General features: G+C 48.2%; 3 protein-coding genes across 3 annotated transcripts; 2 read left to right on the top strand and 1 right to left on the bottom strand.

The window, feature by feature from the left end:
* Window positions 1–109: 109 nt before the first annotated feature.
* On the top strand, window positions 110–1754 carry LOC125541124. The gene is made up of 2 exons (XM_048704600.1): window positions 110–255; window positions 389–1754. The coding sequence occupies exon 2, from the start codon at window positions 399–401 to the stop codon at window positions 1539–1541; it is 1143 nt and encodes a 380-aa protein (XP_048560557.1). The 5' UTR covers window positions 110–255; window positions 389–398; the 3' UTR covers window positions 1542–1754.
* Window positions 1755–3635: 1881 nt separating this feature from the next.
* On the bottom strand, window positions 3636–8125 carry LOC125535175. Its single transcript, XM_048698219.1, has 6 exons — window positions 7838–8125; window positions 7632–7739; window positions 7046–7081; window positions 6591–6926; window positions 5667–6252; window positions 3636–3679 (listed from the first exon to the last, which is right to left on the bottom strand). Exons 1-6 carry the CDS (start codon window positions 8123–8125, stop codon window positions 3636–3638), a joined length of 1398 nt encoding a protein of 465 aa, XP_048554176.1.
* Window positions 8126–18464: 10339 nt separating this feature from the next.
* On the top strand, window positions 18465–20253 carry LOC125541122 (basic leucine zipper 2-like). The gene is made up of 4 exons (XM_048704599.1): window positions 18465–19230; window positions 19330–19420; window positions 19507–19633; window positions 19767–20253. The coding sequence occupies exons 1-4, from the start codon at window positions 18689–18691 to the stop codon at window positions 19925–19927; spliced, it is 921 nt and encodes a 306-aa protein (XP_048560556.1). The 5' UTR covers window positions 18465–18688; the 3' UTR covers window positions 19928–20253.
* The last annotated feature ends 965 nt before the right edge of the window (window positions 20254–21218 follow it).

Raw genomic sequence — 21218 nt, 5'->3', positions numbered from 1 at the left:
CTCATAGTTTAGCTAAATTTTCGCTTTCCTTAGCTCGGGGCGCCACCTGTGGCTTATTAACCCCCATAACCCTCTTTGTATCCTACAAAGTGTGGTTTTCGATGAATGAATAAAGTCCTTCATCCCTAAAAAAAACCACCCCTAAAAAAACACTTACCGCCGCCGCCTCCCTCTCGCCTTCCCCTTCCCTCCCGAATCCTCTCTTGCATCTTCAGCGAATCCAGCTTCCACCCCCGGTCGTCCTGACTGCCAGAGGTAAGCTTCGATCCCACATGCTCGTCTGCCGTATGTAAATTTGTGGATTGGAGTGGAAGGGGCTTCTACGATTCATCTTTTGTGTTAAAAAATTCTGATCTTGTGTTCTGTTTTCTTTTGTGTGATTTGGAAGGAAGGACAAGATGCGGCGGCGGTTCATCAATCTGGTGATGAAGGATTACGCCGTCGACGGCTCCTACTGGCTGAGCCGCATGAGGCCCCAGGAAAACCTCTTCTACGCCTCCACGGCGGAAGCCATGACGGCGCAGGCGCAGCAGGCCAGGAAGGACAAGATCAATGCGATGCTGCCGTTCGGGAGCACCCTGGAGCTGCCCCCGCCGGCGGCCAGATTCAAGTCATCCTGCACGGACTGCCTGACGCTCGACTTCATGCCTTTCTACGGGCGAGACAGCCCCAGCGAGGGCAGGATCGTCGCGCTCGACTCGACCGGGCACACCGTCCTCTACGACGCCGACGCCGACCCTTGCTCTGTCGAGGCGCTGCCCCGCGTTAACTCGTCTAACTGGCGAACTCCCATCTCCCTGTGCGTCACCGGCGCCAACGCCAACGCGGCAGCTCGGGACTCCGGCGGCTCCGACGTGCTCTACGGCATCAACATGTTCAATTCGAGCGACTTCGAGGTACTCGTCCACTGCAACCCCTCTGACTCTAAGTTTGGGAGGATCGATGGAGCTAAAGCTTGGCACTGGCTCAAGCTCCCGTCGGCGCCCTACCTTGATAATCCTGGTCAGGATCACACCATCCATTCCTACACGCTGCTCGAGGACGGCAAAACCATCTGCTTCTCCTCACTTCCTGACAATGGCTTTGGCACCTACTGCTTCGACACGTCCGGCCATGAGTGGACCAAGGCCGGCCGCTGGGCGCTGCCCTTCATCGGCCGTGCCTGGCACGTCCCTGAGCTCGGCAACCTCTGGTTCGGCTTCAGCGGCAGCAACCCAAACAACATCTGTGCTATTGACCTCTACTCTCTCGACGGTCCTCCCAAGGTGCTGCACGAGTGGCGAGGCTCCAACACTCCCAGGAACTGGATGCTGGTTAACAGCACCATGGTTTACCTCGGGGGCAACAGGTTTTGCGTCGTCAGGTTCTTCGGCGTTTACAATGGACCCCCGGACAGGAACGATGAGCCGACTGACACGGTTTCTATCATCACCGGTCTGGAGATTGTCAAGGGACAAACGAGTGAAACCGTGCTGCGGATGGTCAAGCACAAGAGCAGAACTTACGTCTTCGAAGGCTGTGGCATTGAGTGTGTGTTCTAATTAACTCTTGCGTCCTTCGTTCGGTTTCAACACTCTAGTTGGTTACAGTGGTTTCAACTGTTCTGTCCACCATGTATCATTGTGTCTTAGTTAACTATTATGTTTGTTAGGAAGAAAGTAATTAGTTTGAGTATGGCCTGTAGTCCATAACTAGTTTTGCCTCTGGCCAGATTGAACTGACCCTAATTATCTTTCCCATCGAGGATTCAGCTTGCAAGCATCCTAATCTTATGCTGTCCTAATCACTCAGTATTCATTGCTTATTAGAAGCTGCTGAGGCTTCCCCGCAAAAAAAAAAAAGAAGCTGCTGAGGCTCTCCAAAATTTAGGTGCTGACTTTTGTTAGTCTGCTCTTTCTGTCCAGAAGTTCTGAATCCAATCTTCATGCACAGCGCTGGAGATGCCTTGCCTTGCTCTTGTGTTTTGCTTTTCAAATTCTTATTCTTAGAGGCTTGGATTTGATCCTGTGGACCCACGATTCGCTCGAAAATCAAAACGCCCTGCTTTCTGGCTGGTACGATATCTGCAGTTTTTCAAAGGGACTCTACTTGCGGCGGGGGACGAACGCTTATCCGAGACGGCGACAGACTCTCGTTCTTGTCCATCGATATAAATAAACTCGCACGTGAACGTGCAAAGTCCAAACCACGGAGCCGCACAAGCACGCACATCCCGCTGCCTTGCAAGTATGGACCCCGGCCAACACGACGATGCGCCGCCGAACCTCACGAGCTACTGCGCGGTATGCAAGCAGCCGCTGGTGTCGGTGATGGCCGTGACGTGTTCCGGTTCCACGTGCATGGTCCGTGTGGGCGTATGTGGAACACATTATCCACCGGTCGTCGACAAGGAGGCCCACGGCAGGCACGGCGACGGCGGCGATCCGATCGTGGACCAGGAAGCCGGCGGCACCGCCGGCGATCACGGGTTACCGCCGCCCGCCTCCAAGGAGGGCGGTGTGGGCGAGCAGTGGTACCACGGGGACACGGCGCTGCACGTCCATGACGAGCAGGAACGCCAAGAGGAGAAGAAAGCACGGCCGCGTTATGTTCTATGGGTGTGTGCACCAATTCTTGATCCTTTTCTTTTAATTTCTGTTCCTGCTTGTTTTCCCTCATCAAATTCTAAGAGGACACATAACTCGAATGCAATATAAGATTATAATTTTTTACCACGTGACACGCAATGCAAGCAAGCAAAACTTAATGAAAAAAATGGCTTCCTAAGTAGTATAGCTTTAGTAATATTTTATATTTTCTCATGCAGCATGCCGGCCCTTATCTTTTTTTTTTTACCTTTGTTTTGCAGACTTTTTTTGTTCTATTTTACGGTCTAAGCATTTGGTGGGGAACACTTATCGGCTCTTCTATTGCTGGTGCAATGAAGGGCGGCAAGGCAATGAAAGTACTAGCATACGCGTTGGGCATGTGTATACCAATTTCGGCAGTAAGTGTGTGCTGGTGTCCTTTCGCGTGTTTTGGTATTGTGCTCTAAAATTCTTAGAAAATGTAGGTGATGTTAGTTTCCATCTGTTGACAATATGTTTTCAAATTCTATTTTGAAATAGAGAATTACCGATGGAAATCAATTATGGCAGCTTTTGGATTTAAATTTCAATTGAAATAAATTGTTATCTCATAGTACTCTAGCATATAGAATCTTATCTGAACATCTTAAGCAAAATATCTTGTTAAATCCTAGTTACTACCTGATTTTCTGGATGCCATTTCTAGACCAGGGATAGAGTAGAAATTTCGCAGTGTTTCAGTTTGGGCCCCGGTAGATTTCGTTGGAAGCGGAAGGTTCTCGCGCTGAAATTAAATTTTGTATTCAGCTCGATAGTTGGTTTTGTATCAAGGAGTTTTGGGAGGACGTTAATTTCCCCACGTGAGCGTCTTGCACGCTGGCGTACGTTCTTCCAGTGCAAGGGTGTTCCTCTGATGCATCTAGCAGCCGAGGTCGCGGTAGACATCACCAGAATCATCCTCAAGAGTGCAATCGCACCAATGGATGCCAACATTGTGCATCCTCCTCATTAGGGCCCATGCATCGCAACATCCGAGTTCGACCATGTCAAGAGCCCCAGCCATATCCCCTAGTTGGTCTGCCTCGTGTCCTTGTTGGCGTCCATCGGGAGATCTGCAACCAATCATACAACCAATCACACAACCAATCACGCAAACAGTCGTGTCTAACTCTCCTGCGCCACCTCGCGGGAGATTAGAAAGGGTTCAAACATTTCGCTCCCTAACAAGTGGACCATCATACCCTCTGTGTTAGGCAAATCTCAACCATCGGTGGGATGTTGTAGGCTGCTAGGAAGGGTGCGAAAAAATCCTACCCTCTCGACTGCCAGTAGGATTCCAATATCCTACGGTACCAACAAAGATAAAATTACAAACCTTTTGACACTCATTGGGTTTTCTTGTTCAACATTGTCATTAAAAGTTTGGACATACAAGAAGCCAAGATGTCCAAACCCGAGTTCACTTGCGCCAACCATCATTAGTCGTTCTACGACCAGTTCTGTTTTTATTGTGGTGGCTTTTACGTCGAGGCCGACGACCAGTTCTGTTCAAAGAATGGGTTCATGTTTTTGTCCCAAGGAACGATTCAAGAATATGTACGTACTTTTCAAAATTCCGTGCCTTTTCAAAGTCAGGTCGCCGACTACCTGTGGCCGTTGGGATATATATTTCCAAGCGCTGAACGGCCATCTGGTGGAGTTCCGGACCGATGACCGATCCATGATTCTACGCAGCGCATGTCTCATGTGTATGGCTATGGCATGCATGATGGTTTGATCATACCCCTCACCATCCCAGTCCATCTGTCACCCCTCGCATGCCCATGACGCCTTGCAAATCACTCACGCGGCTCGAGTCACGTCATGCTCGATCGTGACGATGCAGATCACGGAACCAATGCAAGGCGGATTTGGGATGAAATGGTGGACATGGACGTGCACCATATGCTTGCATCGCCGTCGTGCTGCGAGACACCAGGCGCGTTCCTCCGGGAGCTCGCCGGTGCCCGTGCCAGTGTGGTGGTGCCACTGCCATGCATGGGTGACGACTAGCCCGGCTACCCGCCAATGGGACTGTGTCCGCGGTCACCGTTGTGTTTGCAGGAGGAGAAAGCGATGGCACGATTGTCTAACACTCTTACGACGCGTATGGTTTGTCTATGGTAACGTATTCAGCTTTGTATTCAGACTGCACTGTATTAGATGGTGTATTGAGTGAACACGTCTTCTGTTTGGTTGAATAAAGGTATGCATTCTAAATATAGTGCAGCGTTTGGTTGACCCATGTATTGGGATTACACAATATAGCATTAGTACATGGCTGACACGTCCATGTCATATATCATAGGTAACAGATTTTTTTTGATGGATCTTAATAGATAAATATTTGAACAAATTCAAGCTAACTCCATAAATGGGGTCATCAGCAAAAAATGTATTAACACATGCATAATTAATAGCCAACAAAATAGATCATTTTCTCATTGTTGAAAAGTAGCAATAACATTTTTCATGTGATATCCATCTGGTACCACATCAGCTCATCATCACCACAAGTACCAGCAGTCCCTCATCTTCTAATTGCATTATCCACATCATCAGCTCCTCATCACCACCAGTAGCAGCAGATCCTTATCTTCTAATTGCATCATCTAGCACATCATTGGACCAACAAAAATTTGTCATTTCTCTAAACAAGACATGTTGTAGTTCTGAAGAATTGCAAATGTAGAAGCTTTGCATATATGATTTGCCATGAAAAACAAATCTTGAATGCCCCAGATCTAAGAAGGATATTATAATAGCAAGTTGGATTTCATCTGTTCATGACAACACACATGAAATCTGCCTAACAATAAACAATAAAAACTGAAATGGCAGTGTTGGACATTTCTGACATAAATCAATGTGCATGGCCTAGTTATTGGAATATATACAAGCAAGTTCAGTCGCATCACATGGGATTTGTTCGACAAAGGTATGACATATAACAGTTTAGTATTGCTCAGACTATTCTTTTTAAGAGAGAAAGAACAAGATAACATCACATAACTATCACTTAACATCGGAACAAGATAATAGTGCATGAATTTAACTTACCAAGCGTTTTCTTAACATACTCCCTTCTCAGATTCTGCGGGAGTGCAAGCATCATATGCATTTCTTCTGGAGCTTTGGCAAATATGCTGGCAGCATTCACGATTTCAGTCCCATTGAATCCAAGCCTTGATAATTCATTGATAGCTTTCTCTTTAAACTTCAGTCTAGGATCTTCCTCCATTGCTTTCTCTTGGGCAATAGCTTCGCGTTCCATTGTTGCTGCCATTTGGCCAACATTCTGAGTGACACTCTTCAGCTGGCTGTTTACATCTCCAAACATGGTGAGAAAAGGATCCGTTGATTCTGACCTACGAGACCCGTTACCTTTCTTTCTGTTCTTAGAGTTTGTAGAATCAGCGGTGACATGGCTGTCAACAGACCGTCTAGGTGTCTCTCTTGACGTTCTGTCATCTTCCTCTTCATCACTCATCTCATCCTCGATGACAATCTCATTCTGCAAATTTGTTATAGCTTCGCCAAAACCTTCCGCACCCTCCCCAGTAGCTATATCTTTGCTATAAATTGCAGCCAACTTATCAAAATAAGGGAACGGCACACCATACAAGCCCTTGGCCTCATTGTGAAGCTGCAAAATACAATAAGCACGGAAATCATATTTTTGATTAACTCTACTACAACCATAATCAATAGATAAAATATTGTTCAAGAAGTTCCATACGTTCTCAGTTTTCTAGGTCATGCGGTGCGACAACTTACAAGGTAAAGAAAAATCATGCAGTGAACCAGAAAAAGCACTTTCTCCAATCTATATCTATGAAATAATGTGACTGGAAGGGAAAGGAGGTACCCAATAGGACCTCACTTCTAGTAGAAGTAGTAATACAAGAGATGTCAGCTGGATAATCCATATGGCCACAAGTAGAAAATGTAATGCAAAAGTAATAGGCATCTGGAGTTATATACCTTACAATGTTCCTCGTATGATTGCTTTTCACACTGGATCATTTTCCTATTCTCATCCCAAGAAAACCCACTTGTTTTAAGCATAACTTCAATTGCTCCATACTTGGTCCTAAAGTATCTCACCCTTGACTCAATGTGTGGGGCAGCACTAAGACCACAACCAGGTACCTTTTCAGCCAACCTACTTTCCAGCACTGAGGAATACCCATTCTTGAAACCATTATCACCTTTCCACCGTGGATCCAATGACAGATCATAGAGAGCATTGACTAGCTCATCGTCCTCCATTGTTGTCCACTTTCTTTTGTTTTCCCCCTGCCACGTGCAACACTTGAGCTATCCATGTTGTCCATACCTACAAAATGCACAAGTTAAATTAGTTCATGAGATATTCAGATTTCTATAATTAAAACAAGCATATATGTACATCTGCAATCATCCACCGAAACACAAACCTTAGTGGCCTCTAGCTCTATAGCTATTATACATCCCTTGAGAAAGAGTATTCCGGAAATTAGTCCACTCATTAGATGTTGATATATGAGTGATAAATTCAGGTTCATCGTTCTCTCCCTCCAAGATTTCCATGTTATCTTGCATCATCCCATCCTCACCAGCGAGTGGATCCTCAGCCATATTTTGTAAAATCAGATTGTGTAATAGAGCGCATGCCATTATAATCCGGCAATGAGTTTTGATAGGAAAATATGATGGAGACCTCAAAATCGCCCACCGGCCCTTGAGTCTTCCAAAGCATCTCTCAATAATATTTCTAGCTCTAGCGTGCAGCATATTATAATATTCCTCTGTGCTGCGTGGTGGGTTTTGTGCAGTCCAACCACCTAAGTGGTACCTTTGACCTCGATAAGGAGCTAAAAATCCATTTGCATTTGTGTAGCCAGCATCAACAAGGTAGTATTGTCCTTGAGGGACTCGAAACCCATCCAACCTCGAAATAGCATCTCTAAGAACACGACCATCATGTGCCGAACCCTCCCAGCCAGGTAATATATAAATAAACTGCATGTCGGGTGCACATACACCCAAAACATTTGTATCAATATCAGCCAGCCTTGACCTATACCTCCCTCTTAGATTAGCTGGGACGGTAACCTTGACGTGTGTACCATCTAATGCGCCCAAACAATTCTACAACATGAACATCATGAGTGATATTAGTGTGTTATACTACTAATCAGATTATATCATCTGACCGACACTAAAATTTTCATGCAGAGATAATTTACCTTGAAATACTTCCAATTATTATCTGTGCAATCTTCAGGTATAGGCTCTGGTTTCTTAAGTAGTAGGTTGTGCAGCTTCAAAACAGCCAGCAAACATTTATTGAAATTTCTGCTTATCGTCTCACCACTTCGATAAAATAACTTCTTGATTGTTCTATTTTTTAGATGGTGTGATATTATGTAGAGAAATGTAGCCACTATCTCTTCCAGCGATGTGTTCCTTGTGCCCTCTAGACCACCAGTAACTCTAACCATCTCACATAATTTGTGGAATGTCCTCCTGTCCATGCGAAGCTCCTGTATGCAAGCTACATCACTCTCGCCAATGAGTTGGTACAAATGTGCGGCTCTAAGTTCTCTATTTCTAATCCTCTTTTCTATCTTCCACAACCTCCTTTTATAGACTAGTGCAAATAATAACCATATATAATAGTACATAAGCATGATGCTAATCGAAATATTCCTAAATGCTAAATTCCTTCGTCGAGATCTCGTGGTGGCCAAAGGAAGACGAGCCATAATGCTGAAAATAAAAATGCAGCACAAAATTATAAATATTGTGTATCTTGAAGTCATATGAGTATATATAAATATATATATGAGTATAGTACAATATATTCCTTAGCTCATGAAATTACTCTCAGCAAAACAAAGGGCACAAGAATTCTGAAGCGTCAAATTCTGCTTAAATAGCAAGCAACCTATATGAGTACAGTACAGTACATCATATATATTTTTCGATAATAAGGGGTCAAACCCCCCCGGCTCCAATCAATTAAGAAAGAAACCAAACGAGTACCAGAGTTTTAACAACCAGCCTCACCACAGGGCAAGTGCAAAGCTATAGAGATGAAAAGGAAAGACAGCTCCAAACATGTTTCTTTTGCAACCTAACAAACTAAAACAGGATACATCACACACTCTCACTGAGGCCACAATAGCGGTGCAGTACAGCATATGTGATCCACAAGAAACTGTAGAATCAAATTATTCTTTAAATAACAAGCAGCCTCTTCCCTATCAAGGGCATGCATGACTCATATTATTCATATTATCTCCTCCATAGATATTCTCTTATAGTATCACCCTCGCAAAACAAAAGGGCACAAGAAAATCTAGGTAATGCAGTAAGCATCAGATTTACAGTGAGGTAGTACAGTACAATACAATGTGAGCAATCCATGCAATTCTCAAGCATCAAATTCTGATTGAACAACAAGCAGCCTATATAAGCACAGAACAATGCAGTGTGATCCAATACAACTACTTTATTTATCTATATCCAACAGAGAAAAGGATCTGACCACCTCATTTGTTGGGGACAACAAATCACAGTATGACGAGGAAGCAAAAATTACTAATTCCACCAAAGAATCCCTCAAAATATTCCAGTCATGCGCACATTCATGAACAGTACCCAAATCTCAACTGGTTTACTAAGTCTGAAGCCCTAACCAGAGTACAGTTCGGCCAAAACGCTTGGATCTTCCAGTTCGGAGAAAGGAAACGATAGATCCGGGCACTAGAGCACGAGAAGAAGAGGAGGGAGGGAAGAGGGGAGGTGGCGCACCGTGGTTCTTGTCGAAGATGCCGATCCAGGGAAGGTTCGCGTCGAGGAAAGAAAGGGGACCAGCTGTTTGGGGCGGAGCTTGGAGAGGTCCGGCTTTGGATCTTGCGGCGGAGGAGTGAGAGGCCGGCGTTCCTACTCCGACGGCGAGGGGAGGTCGTGGCGGCGACGGGGAGAGCTCATGGTGGAGGCGAGGTCGGGACGAGCGGAGGAAGGGAAAGTGGATCTGATTACGGAGACGAGCGTTTTATGTTTTCACTCGGTGTGCCCTGTTTTCGGTTTTCCGAAGCGACGTATCCGATTACACGGCAACGGAAACCGGCCCAGCCGAACCAAACGCCCGTAACGTTTTCGGGAAGCGATGTAATCGGGAGGCGGTGCGAAATTGGCGAACCAAACGCGTCAATAAATCGGTATCTCTTTAAGCACCGGTGCTTATCTGTAGATGGCAGCCCTTTAGTTAGACGTCTCTTCTGTAGAAATAGGCACATGTGCTTGCTTTAACACCACAGAACCTTACTATTCAGCGCCTTTAGCGCCGCGGAAGCCAACTGACACTCACTGCGGCGCCTTTTGGGCCAGCTCACGAATGCGAGTTGGTCCCTCGCTTGGGTCGCTCCAGCCATCAGTTTGTTTTCTTCACAAGGACATGGTTTGACTATTGATATAACCCTGCTAACTGGCTTGTTACCATTGACCGTTTGAAAAAGTTCATGAATTTGAAAAGTTCACAGTTAGAAAAAAGCTTATAGAAATGCAAAAAGTTTGCGAATTTAATATTCAATCATGTATTAAAAAGATTGTGAATTAAAAAATTCACAAGAAGTTGATTTTTTTATCAATTTCCTTACATAAATTCAATTTTCATAAAAAATATCGTAAATTTTAAAAAACATGAAATTTAAAAAGTTCACGAATTTGAAAAAGTTCAAGACTTGAAAAATAATAATTTTAAAAGGTTCGCAAAAACTATATTTTTCAAAAAAATTAAGACAAGTTCACAAAAATAAAAAAAGTTTGTAATTGGGAAATTCATGAAATTTGAAAATAAGGTTCACGAATTTGAAACAAAAATCACGCATTTGAAAAAAGGAAAAATAAGATGAAAATGAAAAAAAAACTAAAATACCGGACAAAACCGAGTGAAACTAGAAAACCAAAAACACATAAAAGAAAGAGAAGCTGCTGTAAGCGTCCTAACACCGAAGGGGGCTTCTGAAAAAACAAACCAAACTAGAACTACTCTTATATGGGCTGACTTTTTAGGAACGATGTTGAGTGAGGCGGTGTGCGCGAGTTGAAATAAACCTGACTTTGGCGCTTTAGGCGCCGAATGGGGTTTGCGTTGTAGGACTCTCATGCCAATAATAAAACGAAAATCATGACTAAAGGGTTACTCTTGCAAATGTCACTCCCACCATCTCGAGGCACTGACAAGTGGCGTGCCACTTGTGGCAACCCTCGTAAATTCGTTTATTCAAAACGTTTTATCCCTTGAACCATGCGTCCAAATCTGAACTGATTTTATCATTGGATTTCTTGCGTCGAGACCTTCGAAATTACATCCTATGTTAATACGTTTCGACGAACATTTTTTCACAAAAAGAATTGGAAAAATCAGAAACCGGGAAATGGCAATACAAAAAAACCAATAAAAAATGAAAACCAAAAAAAACAGCAAACAAAAAAGGTGAATGATAAAACAAATAAAAAACCAGAGCAACAAGGCTGCCGTTTCCCCCCTTTTTCCTTTTTTCCTTTTTGAGAAGCACAACTATACTTCTAATGGAAACAAATGTGCTTCCACGAGAAGCAAATTTGTACTTTCTGTGAAAGGATTTTTTTTTGGAGAAACACATATGTGCTCCTTGCGGAAGCAAATATGTTTCTCCACGGGAAGCATATTTTGTGCTTCCTGTGGAAGGTTTTATTGTCGAGAAACACAGATATGCTCCTTTGTGGAAGCAAATATGTTTCTCGACGAGAAGCAATATGTGCTTCTCATGGAAGCACATATTTTTTTCACCTTTTGAGATGCACAACTGTGCTTCTTGTGGAAGCACTTTTTTCTCCGATAAGTACAATTGTGCTTTTGGTGGAAGCAATCTTTTTTCCCTTTCCTGAGCTTCTCGTGGAAGCATATATTTTTTTTCCTTTCTGAAAAGTACATTTGTGTTTTCGCGGAAGCAAATATGTGCATACACGAAAAGCAAATTTGTGCAAGCATAAAATTTTTCCATGCAAAAAGAATCCACGCAAGTTTTTTTTCTTCAATTCCTAGGGAAAATTGGACGAAAATCGAAAAGCCACAAAATGGAAAACCCCATCTAAAATCCGGAAATGCGTAAGAAAAATAAAATATAAAATCGAAAAGAACCACCCAGCACACAACATGTGGCAGCGGCTGGAAGCACGACTTGGCGTGCTCTAGGTTACCCAAAATTACTCCTCAAGATCCCCGCAAGGGGAACCTCCAGTTATTTTTTAAGGGGTAAACCAAGTTTTATTCATCAAACATCACAGAATGTGGGATACAGTTCTGATCGTGGGATTGGTCAAACCAAACTTGACTTGACTATATGCTTCGACATTGACAGGTTAACATTTCAATAAAGACGCCTGTAACTTGATCTCACTAATAATGGCTTCATTGTTTTCCTCAGGTTAGTTGCTCCCATAAAAAGCAAAGAAGACGGAGAAGTGATGGGCTCTAGCCTTGATGAATATTTAAGCATGCCCGACACGGGCCCAAACGCATGATGTCATTCACCTGGCCCACATCCCATCCCCTTACTTACCACCCCTAAAAAAACTTACCGCCGCCGCCTCTCCCGCGCCTTCGCTTCCCTCCCGAATCCGCTCTTGCATCTTCAGCCAATCCATCTTCGGTGCAAAGATCAATGAAATGACCTTGTCAGGCTTGCCGTCGACGGCAGAAGCACCACTGCTCTACGCACGTCCATCCTCAAGAACCCGTCAGCGAGACCTGGTAACACCACATCGCCGAGACTCCTCGTCTTTGACTTGGAAGACCTCGCCGCTCCACCTCAGGACCCCTCCAAAAAATAGTGCCCCCAGGAAGGAACACGGCGCCACGCACTGGCATCGTCCGATCCACGAGCTTTAGGTCTTGGGTTTCCGCAGCATCGGCGAAAAGACGATAGCTGCAACAACGATGCCTCCAACAAGGAAACGACACAAATACGGCGCCATTGTCCGCCATGACTGAAGTCGGTGCGGTTCTCACCGGCAAAAGCACATCCCTGGACCCACATCTAGCTTCCGATCCACAAACCTCAGAGGGTTATGGATCTCATGCATCAGGCACCACCGACGCCGGAGAGCGCTCCGGCCACCACTCGCCTCCAGTGACTAGGGCCGGTCCTGGGATTTTAGGGGCCCGGGGCGAAATTAGAGCTCGGGGCCCCTTAAAGCGTTGCCTTCGGGACCGATTACGTAGGTCTTTCCCGCTTCCCGTTGATTCCAATATTCAATCTTGCCTTCAACAGCCAATGAAATTATTTTACTCACTAGGATGCGGAATTGGGAGTGCTATCAAATCCATTGTATTTAGATAACAATTGATTAACTATAATCATGGACTAGTGCTTGCATCTCAGTGTTCCATAGGAAATTGCAAAGAACAGCCATGATCCAATCAATTATCTCGACAAAATTCTTATTAATTATCACAATGATTTCAATGACAAAGTCTCTAAAATCTACGGTAACCATGTCCAATCTATCAATTATTAATGCCCTATGAAATAATGAAGAGGGAGTATTGATTATAATTTATAATCTGTACTAATTATCATAGGAAAAGCAAAATCGCTAGGGCACAGTACCTTATCTAGAATCAACTTGTTGAATCGATAATGGGGCGTCTCCGGCTAAAATTGTAGTGCAGGGCTCATGTTCGCTGGCCATCCCTTTTCCGCCGTAGTTCAACTGGTTCTAGCGATCGCGAGGCGAAGAGGCGAAATCCATCCGGGCGTCCGGTGGCGGCGGCAGAGATCGTGCCTCGCGTGCGTGCGTAACTGACGCGCCTTTCCATGAAGACTGATTCGATCCATGATCGACGGCATGCGTAACAGTTACTCCATATAGACGCACGACGTAGCTAGCCTCACGACGTAGTACTACCAAACTTTGGCCAGCAAGGCAGTGTGTTTTTTTTCAGTCCATATAGACACACGTAATAGCAGGCCTATAACACGTACGTCCCTGGTGGGGGCCCCTCCGTTCCGGGGGCCCGGGGCGGCCGCCCCTCCTGCCCCCCCATCAGGACCGGGCCTGCCAGTGACGAACCTGCGAAGGTGATTCCTTGATCCATTGTCCCAGGCACCACCACATGAAGCCGCCTCCTGGCCCGCCATCCCCGACGGAAGGGACATCGCCGCTGCCACCATGTCTGAAGCCTCCACTCTGGGGCCCTTGCATTGTAGATCTCTACCGAGGCCGCTATCCCCATGTTGTCGCCGGACAGGAGAGCGCACCGCTGGGAGGAGCATCCACGATAAGAAGATCACGTGTTGCCATGCACCGCCCCTCCAGGAAATAGCGCCATGACCACGGGACGCGAGATCCCCATCGTCCCCTTCACTGGCGGCGTACAGGCTATCCTGGCGGCCACCTCTAGGGACGACGAGGGGAGAAGGAAGGGAGGAGGGGTTCGCGGCAACGACGACTAGGGTTAGCCCCCCCTCCCCCCCAGTCGACCTGGGGGCGATGGAGGGATGCACAGGCTATCCAACCCTCAAGAATTTGTTGTTTGCCTCTTATCACCACAAGCTATTCGACGCGATGGTGTGTGTTGTGTATGGTGGTGGCGTGTTGGATCTGGGTGCTTGTATCTATGTTAGTTCCTGAAAAGGCTTTAAAAACATTGCATAATTAAAGGATTATATGCATGAAATACAAAAAATGTAGTAGATATGTTGAATCTACGGATGGAGCGCTCCTCTCCTCCGCGTGCCGCCGCCCCAAAGAACCCACGCCCCAACTTCGCTCCCGCCACTTCACCTTGTAATATCACATTTCAAGTCGTTCCTCTCTCCTCTGTCCCAATCATGCCCATTGCTCGATTTAGCTCAGTGTCGAGCTTCACCCCATGCCATCCATTCGCAGATTCACCCATTGCCCGATTTAGCTCAATGTTGAGCTGACACACGCAATAGCAGGCCTATAACACGTACGTCCCTGATGGGGGCCCCTCCGTTCCGGGGGCCCGGGGCGGCCGCCCCCCTGCCCCCCCATCAGGACCGGGCCTGCTAGTGACGAACCTGCGAAGGTGATTCCTTGATCCATTGTCCCAGGCACCACCACATGAAGCCGCCTCCTGGCCCGCCATCCTCGACGGAAGGGACATCGCCACTGCCACCATGTCCGAAGCCTCTGCTCCAGGGCCCTTGCATTGTAGATCTCTACCGAGGCCGCTATCCCCATGTTGTCGCCGGACAGGAGAGCGCACCGCCGGGAGGAGCATCCACGACAAGAAGATCACGTGTTGCCATGCACCGCCCCTCCAGGAAATAGCGCCATGGCCATGGGACGCGAGATCCCCATCGTCCCCTTCACTGGCGGCGTACAGGCTATCCTGGCGGCCACCTCTAGGGACGGCGAGGGGAGAAGGAAGGGAGGAGGGGTTCGCGGCAACGACGACTAGGGTTAGCCCCCCTCCCCCCCAGTCGACCTGGAGGCGATGGAGGGATGCACAGGCTATCCAACCCTCAAGAATTTGTTGTTTGCCTCTTATCACCACAAGCTATTCGACGCGATGGTGTGTGTTGTGTATGGTGGTGGCGTGTTGGATCTGGGTGCTTGTATCTATGTTAGTTCCTGAAAAGGCTTTAAAAACATTGCATAATTAAAGGATTATATGCATGAAATACAAAAAATGTAGTAGATATGTTGAATCTACGGATGGAGCGCTCCTCTCCTCCGCGTGCCGCCGCCCCAAAGAACCCACGCCCCAACTTCGCTCCCGCCACTTCACCTTGTAATATCACATTTCAAGTCGTTCCTCTCTCCTCTGTCCCAATCATGCCCATTGCCCGATTTAGCTCAGTGTCGAGCTTCACCCCATGCCATCCATTCGCAGATTCACCCATTGCCCGATTTAGCTCAGTGTTCAGCTGACACACGCAATAGCAGGCCTATAACACGTACGTCCCTGGTGGGGGCCCCTCCGTTCCGGGGGCCCGGGCCGCCCGCCCCCCTTGTTGGAAATATGCCCAAGAGGCAATAATAAAAGCATTATTATTATATTTCCTTGTTCATGATAATTGTCTTTATTCATGCTATAGTTGTGTTATCCGGAAATCGTAATACATGTGTGAATAATAGACACCAACATGTCCCTAGTAAGCCTCTAGTTGACTAGCTCGTTGATCAACAGATAGTCATGGTTTCCTGACTATGGACATTGGATGTCATTGATAACGGGATCACATCATTAGGAGAATGATGTGATGGACAAGACCCAATCCTAAACATAGCACAAGATCGTATAGTTCGTTTGCTAGAGTTTTCCAATGTCAAGTATCTTTTCCTTAGACCATGAGATCGTGTAACTCCCGGATACCGTAGGAGTGCTTTGGGTATACCAAACGTCACAACGTAACTGGGTGACTATAAAGGTATACTACGGGTATCTCCGAAAGTGTCTGTTGGGTTGACACGGATCACGACTGAGATTTGTCACTCCGTATGACGGAGAGGTATCACTGGGCCCACTCGGTAATGCATCATCATTGTGAGCTCAAAGTGACCAAGTGTCTGGTCACGGGATCATGCATTATGGTACGAGTAAAGTGACTTGCCGGTAACGAGATTGAACGAGGTATTGGGATACCGACGATCGAATCTCGGGCAAGTAACATACCGATTGACAAAGGGAATTGAATACGGGGTTGCTTGAATCCTCGACATCGTGGTTCATCCGATGAGATCATCGAGGAGCATGTGGGAGCCAACATGGGTATCCAGATCCCGCTGTTGGTTATTGACCGGAGAGCGATCTCGGTCATGTCTACATGTCTCCCGAACCCGTAGGGTCTACACACTTAAGGTTCGGTGACGCTAGGGTTGTAGGGATATGTGTATGCAGTAACCCGAATGCTGTTCGGAGTCCCGGATGAGATCCCGGACGTCACGAGGAGTTCCGGAATGGTCCGGAGGTAAAGAATTATATATAGGAAGTGCTATTTCGGGTATCGGGACAAGTTTCGGGGTCACCGGTATTGTACCGGGACCACCGGAGGGGTCCCGGGAGTCCACCGGGTGGGGCCACCTGTCCCGGGGGGCCACATGGGCTGTAGGGGGTGCGCCTTGGCCTACATGGGCCAAGGGCACCAGCCCCAAGAGGCCCATGCGCCTAGGGTTTCACGGGAGGAAGAGTCCTAGGAGGGGAAGGCACCTCCTAGGTGCCTTGGGGAGGAGGGATTCCTCCCCTTGGCCGCACCCCCCTAGGAGATTAGATCTCCTAGGTCCGGCGGCCCCCTTGGCCCTCCTATATATAGTGGGGAGATGGAGGACTTCTTACCCCAGGCCTTTGGTGCCTCCCTCTCCCTCTCCAACACCTCCTCCTCCTCCATAGTGCTTGGCGAAGCCCTGCCGGAGTACTGCAGCTCCACCACCACCACGCCGTCGTGCTGCTGCTGGAGCCATCTTCCTCAACCTCTCCTCTCCCCTTGCTGGATCAAGAAGGAGGAGACGTTATGCTGACCGTACGTGTGTTGAACGCGGAGGTGCCGTCCGTTCGGCGCTAGGATCTCCGGTGATTTGGATCACGTCGTGTACGACTACCTCATCCCCGTTCTTTGAACGCTTCCGCTCGCGATCTACAAAGGTATGTAGATGCAATCCAACCACTCGTTGCTAGATGAACTCCTAGATGGATCTTGGTGAAACCGTAGGAAATTTTTTGTTTTCTGCAACGTTCCCCAACAGTGGCATCATGAGCTAGGTCTATGCGTAGTTCTCTTGCACGAGTAGAACACAATTTGTTGTGGGCGTTGATGTTGTCAACTTTCTTGCCGCTACTAGTCTTATCTTGCTTCAACAGTATTGTGGGATGAACCCCTGCCCCCCCATCAGGACCGGGCCTGCTAGTGACGAACCTGCGAAGGTGATTCCTTGATCCATTGTCCCAGGCACCACCACATGAAGCCGCCTCCTGGCCCACCATCCCCGACGGAAGGGACATCGCCGCTGCCACCATGTCCGAAGCCTCTGCTCCGGGGCCCTTGCATTGTAGATCTCTACCGAGGCCGCTATCCCCATGTTGTCGCCGGACAGGAGAGCGCACCGCTGGGAGGAGCATCCACGACAAGAAGATCACGTGTTGCCATGCACCGCCCCTCCAGGAAATAGCGCCATGACCACGGGACGCGAGATCCCCATCGTCCCCTTCACTGGCGGCGTACAGGCTATCCTGGCGGCCACCTCTAGGGACGACGAGGGGAGAAGGAAGGGAGGAGGGGTTCGCGACAACGACGACTAGGGTTAGGCCCCCTCCCCCCCAGTCGACCTGGGGGCGATGGAGGGATGCACAGGCTATCCAACCCTCAAGAATTTATTGTTTGCCTCTTATCACCACAAGCTATTCGACGCGATGGTGTGTGTTGTGTATGGTGGTGGCGTGTTGGATCTGGGTGCTTGTATCTATGTTAGTTCCTGAAAAGGCTTTAAAAACATTGCATAATTAAAGGATTATATGCATGAAATACAAAAAATGTAGTAGATATGTTGAATCTACGGATGGAGCGCTCCTCTCCTCCGCGTGCCGCCGCCCCAAAGAACCCACGCCCCAACTTCGCTCCCGCCACTTCACCTTGTAATATCACATTTCAAGTCGTTCCTCTCTCCTCTGTCCCAATCATGCCCATTGCCCGATTTAGCTCAGTGTCGAGCTTCACCCCATGCCATCCATTCGCAGATTCACCCATTGCCCGATTTAGCTCAGTGTTGGAGCTGACACGTACCCCCTAGTCCAGGACACCGTCAGTAGATTTAACCACAGCATGAAACATATGGATCCAAATCAGCCCCAAGCTGACCCCCCACGCCATCCATTCGCGGATTCGCCCATTGTTTCCGCAGCGGCGGCCAGCGGCAGCGGCAACGTGAGCGAAAACGAGGGCCGTACAATTTCTGGCATGGCCCGAGCCTACATTACCGCCCGAGCCCCCGGCACTGCAAAGGTTTGGGCGTTGCGCCATCGATCGCGCCCGCTGCCTGCGCCTGCGCCGGTTGATTGATTCGGGCGCGCGGTCCCGGCCATGGCGCAACTGCCGCCCAAGATCCCCACCATGGCGCCGGCCTGGCCGGAGTTCGGGGGCGGGCACCACCACAGCGCCCACGCCCGCCACCACCATCACCAACGCAGCCCCTCCACGGGCGCCTTCCTCGCCGAGTCAATGCCGCCGCTCCCGCCCCCGGTGCCCGCCAGTGGGGACGGGGCGCAGCAGCAGCCTTCCTGGGTCGACGAGTTCCTCGACTTCTCGGCCGCCAAGCGTGGCGCGCACCGCCGCACGGTCAGCGACTCCATCGCCTTCCTCGACGACAGCAATGCCGCCATCGGGGAGAACGAGCTCGACCGCCTCGACGACAACCAACTCATGTCCATTTTTTCCGACGAGTTGGCCCCACAGCGGCAAGCGCAGGCGGCGAGCGCGTCGTCGCCGTCTGATCACAACAGCATCAACGACGGGAAGCAGGACAAGGGCGACACCGAGGAGGCGCAGAGCGAATGCAATGGCGATGGCGCGGCGCCTGGGCAGCTGTCCTCGCCCGCCACAGTCGATCCCAAGCGGGTCAAGAGGTGATTTTTTTTTCCTTTTACTATTAGAATTACGACAATGCATAGGTCCGAAACGAAGAATTGTCTGATTTCCCAGCGTCCTCGGCGCCACATTCACAGGATCCTTGCAAATCGGCAGTCGGCACAGCGGTCACGCGTGCGCAAGCTGCAGTACATCTCGGAGCTTGAGCGCAGCGTCACGTCGCTCCAGGTCCATCGAATTTCGAGCTTGATTTCCCTGCCTCCAAAGAAAAAAAACACACCATGAATTGACCTGGAAACTGTGCTCCCGAGCAGACGGAGGTGTCGGCATTGTCCCCGCGCGTGGCATTCCTCGACCACCAACGCTCACTGCTGACGCTGGGGAACAGCCACCTCAAGCAGCGCATTGCGGCGCTCGCGCGGGACAAGATCTTCAAAGATGGTGACCGGCATTGCCACCCCTCGCAATTTATTTCGAAATTTCTCACCGGCCACCGTCCGAATTCAATTCAAAACAATCCACCCCTTTGCTAACTAACTCCCTGTGCGTGAACGAATCTGTTGTGCGTGCTCAGCTCATCAGGAGGCACTGAAGAAGGAGATAGAGAGGCTGAGGCAAATCTACCAGCAGCAGAGCCTTAGGAACGTAGAACCCCCGGCACACGACGACGGCCCCCTGGCCCGCAGCGACAACAATGGCTTGATCGCCGGCGAGGGGACCGCCGCACCCTCATGATCAAGATCCGGCCCGTCGGCCTCAGGACAACCAAGTGTTGTCGCTATGCTTCTTGCTGTTGTTGTTAGGATTTGGTGCATTCCATTGGCTTGGTTTGCATTCTTCGGGGTGTGATGAGATTATGTATGTAACTCAGTTTGTTCATTCCGGTGGGTGGTTGCTAATTTGTTCATTCTCGGGTCCTCTGTCTGCTCCTGATTATTCTTCTCTACTTCCCCTGATCTGTAATTTTTTCCCCGACATTTTGGGCGAAGGTTGTAGCTAAGGATTTGTAACTCAGATTGGTTGAGGTCGAGTGGTTTCATTGCTTGGCGGGTTTTGTTCTATTTCTGGTCAATCAAATGTGATGTTTTCTCCGTCCACTGTTCATACATTGCTAGTTTTTTTCTTGCACCCATGACCAAACTTGTAGTAACATGTAAGGTTCATGCGTAGGTCCCTGCCTGCTTTACATTGACTAGGTAATTGCCCGTGCATTGCTATGAGACAATAGACAATTTTAATATTTTCACATAAATCATGTCTAACACACAATTTTACGATCCTCATGTATATCAAACAACACTACAAATCATTCAGTCCAACACAGCTTTGCAAAAGATCATATTGTTTATTTTTTTATCACAACAATCTGTATAACACACATATGTACAGATGAGAAACAATAGTTTTTTAGAAAAGGAGGATGACCCCCGTCCTCTGCATCTGGGCGATGCATATGACCACTTTATTAATTATTCTTACAAGACTTTACAAAGTCATACAACAGTAAGACTAAAGGTGCCGTCTAGGCAACAAACTGTCGCTACACCTATCTAGTTGATGGAGGGGCGCAGATAGCCTGGGTCTAATACCAAACAGACATCGCAGCCAAGCCTAACATCTAAGACCTGAGACCCCAATCTAGCCACTTGCCGGGTCTGAGGCACACACTGGTCCGGCGTGCTCTCAGAGGCCGCCGCCGCCAACTGCCACCACTCCATCTTCAGAACTGTACTGATGCATCAACCTTGCTCGGTCCAGCTATCGTCGACGTCACCACGGCGCCCAACCACACCTCCTCCCTGCACGCAAACAGCTGAACACGTCGCGGTCGCCACTGATACACCTCAGCGCCATGCTGCCAAGTATCACCAGCCGACACAACTTGAAGCCCTTGGAGGATCTGTCGTGCGTAGCACCTGCCGACAAGGCATGACCAAGCGTAGCACCTGTCGGTCAGGCATGACTTGACATCTCCACCGAAGCTCCATGCAAGACGAAGCCGCTCCACCTCCTGATGAAGCTATGT

The sequence above is a fragment of the Triticum urartu genome, chromosome 2, assembly GCF_003073215.2.
Source record: "Triticum urartu cultivar G1812 chromosome 2, Tu2.1, whole genome shotgun sequence".
Lineage (NCBI taxonomy): Eukaryota > Viridiplantae > Streptophyta > Magnoliopsida > Poales > Poaceae > Triticum > Triticum urartu.
The sequence above is the reverse complement of the archived record's forward strand: the minus strand, read 5'-3'. Positions and strand labels throughout refer to the sequence as shown.

Coding starts and splice junctions, on each gene's coding strand:
- LOC125541124 (XM_048704600.1), top strand. CDS start 399: ATGCGGCGGCGGTTCATCAATCTGGTGATGAAGGATTACGCCGTCGAC.
- LOC125535175 (XM_048698219.1), bottom strand. CDS start 8,125: ATGGACAGGAGGACATTCCACAAATTATGTGAGATGGTTAGAGTTACT. Junction 6,927..7,045: donor TAGAGCTAGAGGCCACTAAG/GTTTGTGTTTCG, acceptor CAACATGGATAG/CTCAAGTGTTGCACGTGGCA. Junction 6,253..6,590: donor CATACGAGGAACATTGTAAG/GTATATAACTCC, acceptor TGTATTTTGCAG/CTTCACAATGAGGCCAAGGG.
- LOC125541122 (XM_048704599.1), top strand. CDS start 18,689: ATGGCGCAACTGCCGCCCAAGATCCCCACCATGGCGCCGGCCTGGCCG. Junction 19,231..19,329: donor GATCCCAAGCGGGTCAAGAG/GTGATTTTTTTT, acceptor CCACATTCACAG/GATCCTTGCAAATCGGCAGT. Junction 19,421..19,506: donor GCAGCGTCACGTCGCTCCAG/GTCCATCGAATT, acceptor GCTCCCGAGCAG/ACGGAGGTGTCGGCATTGTC.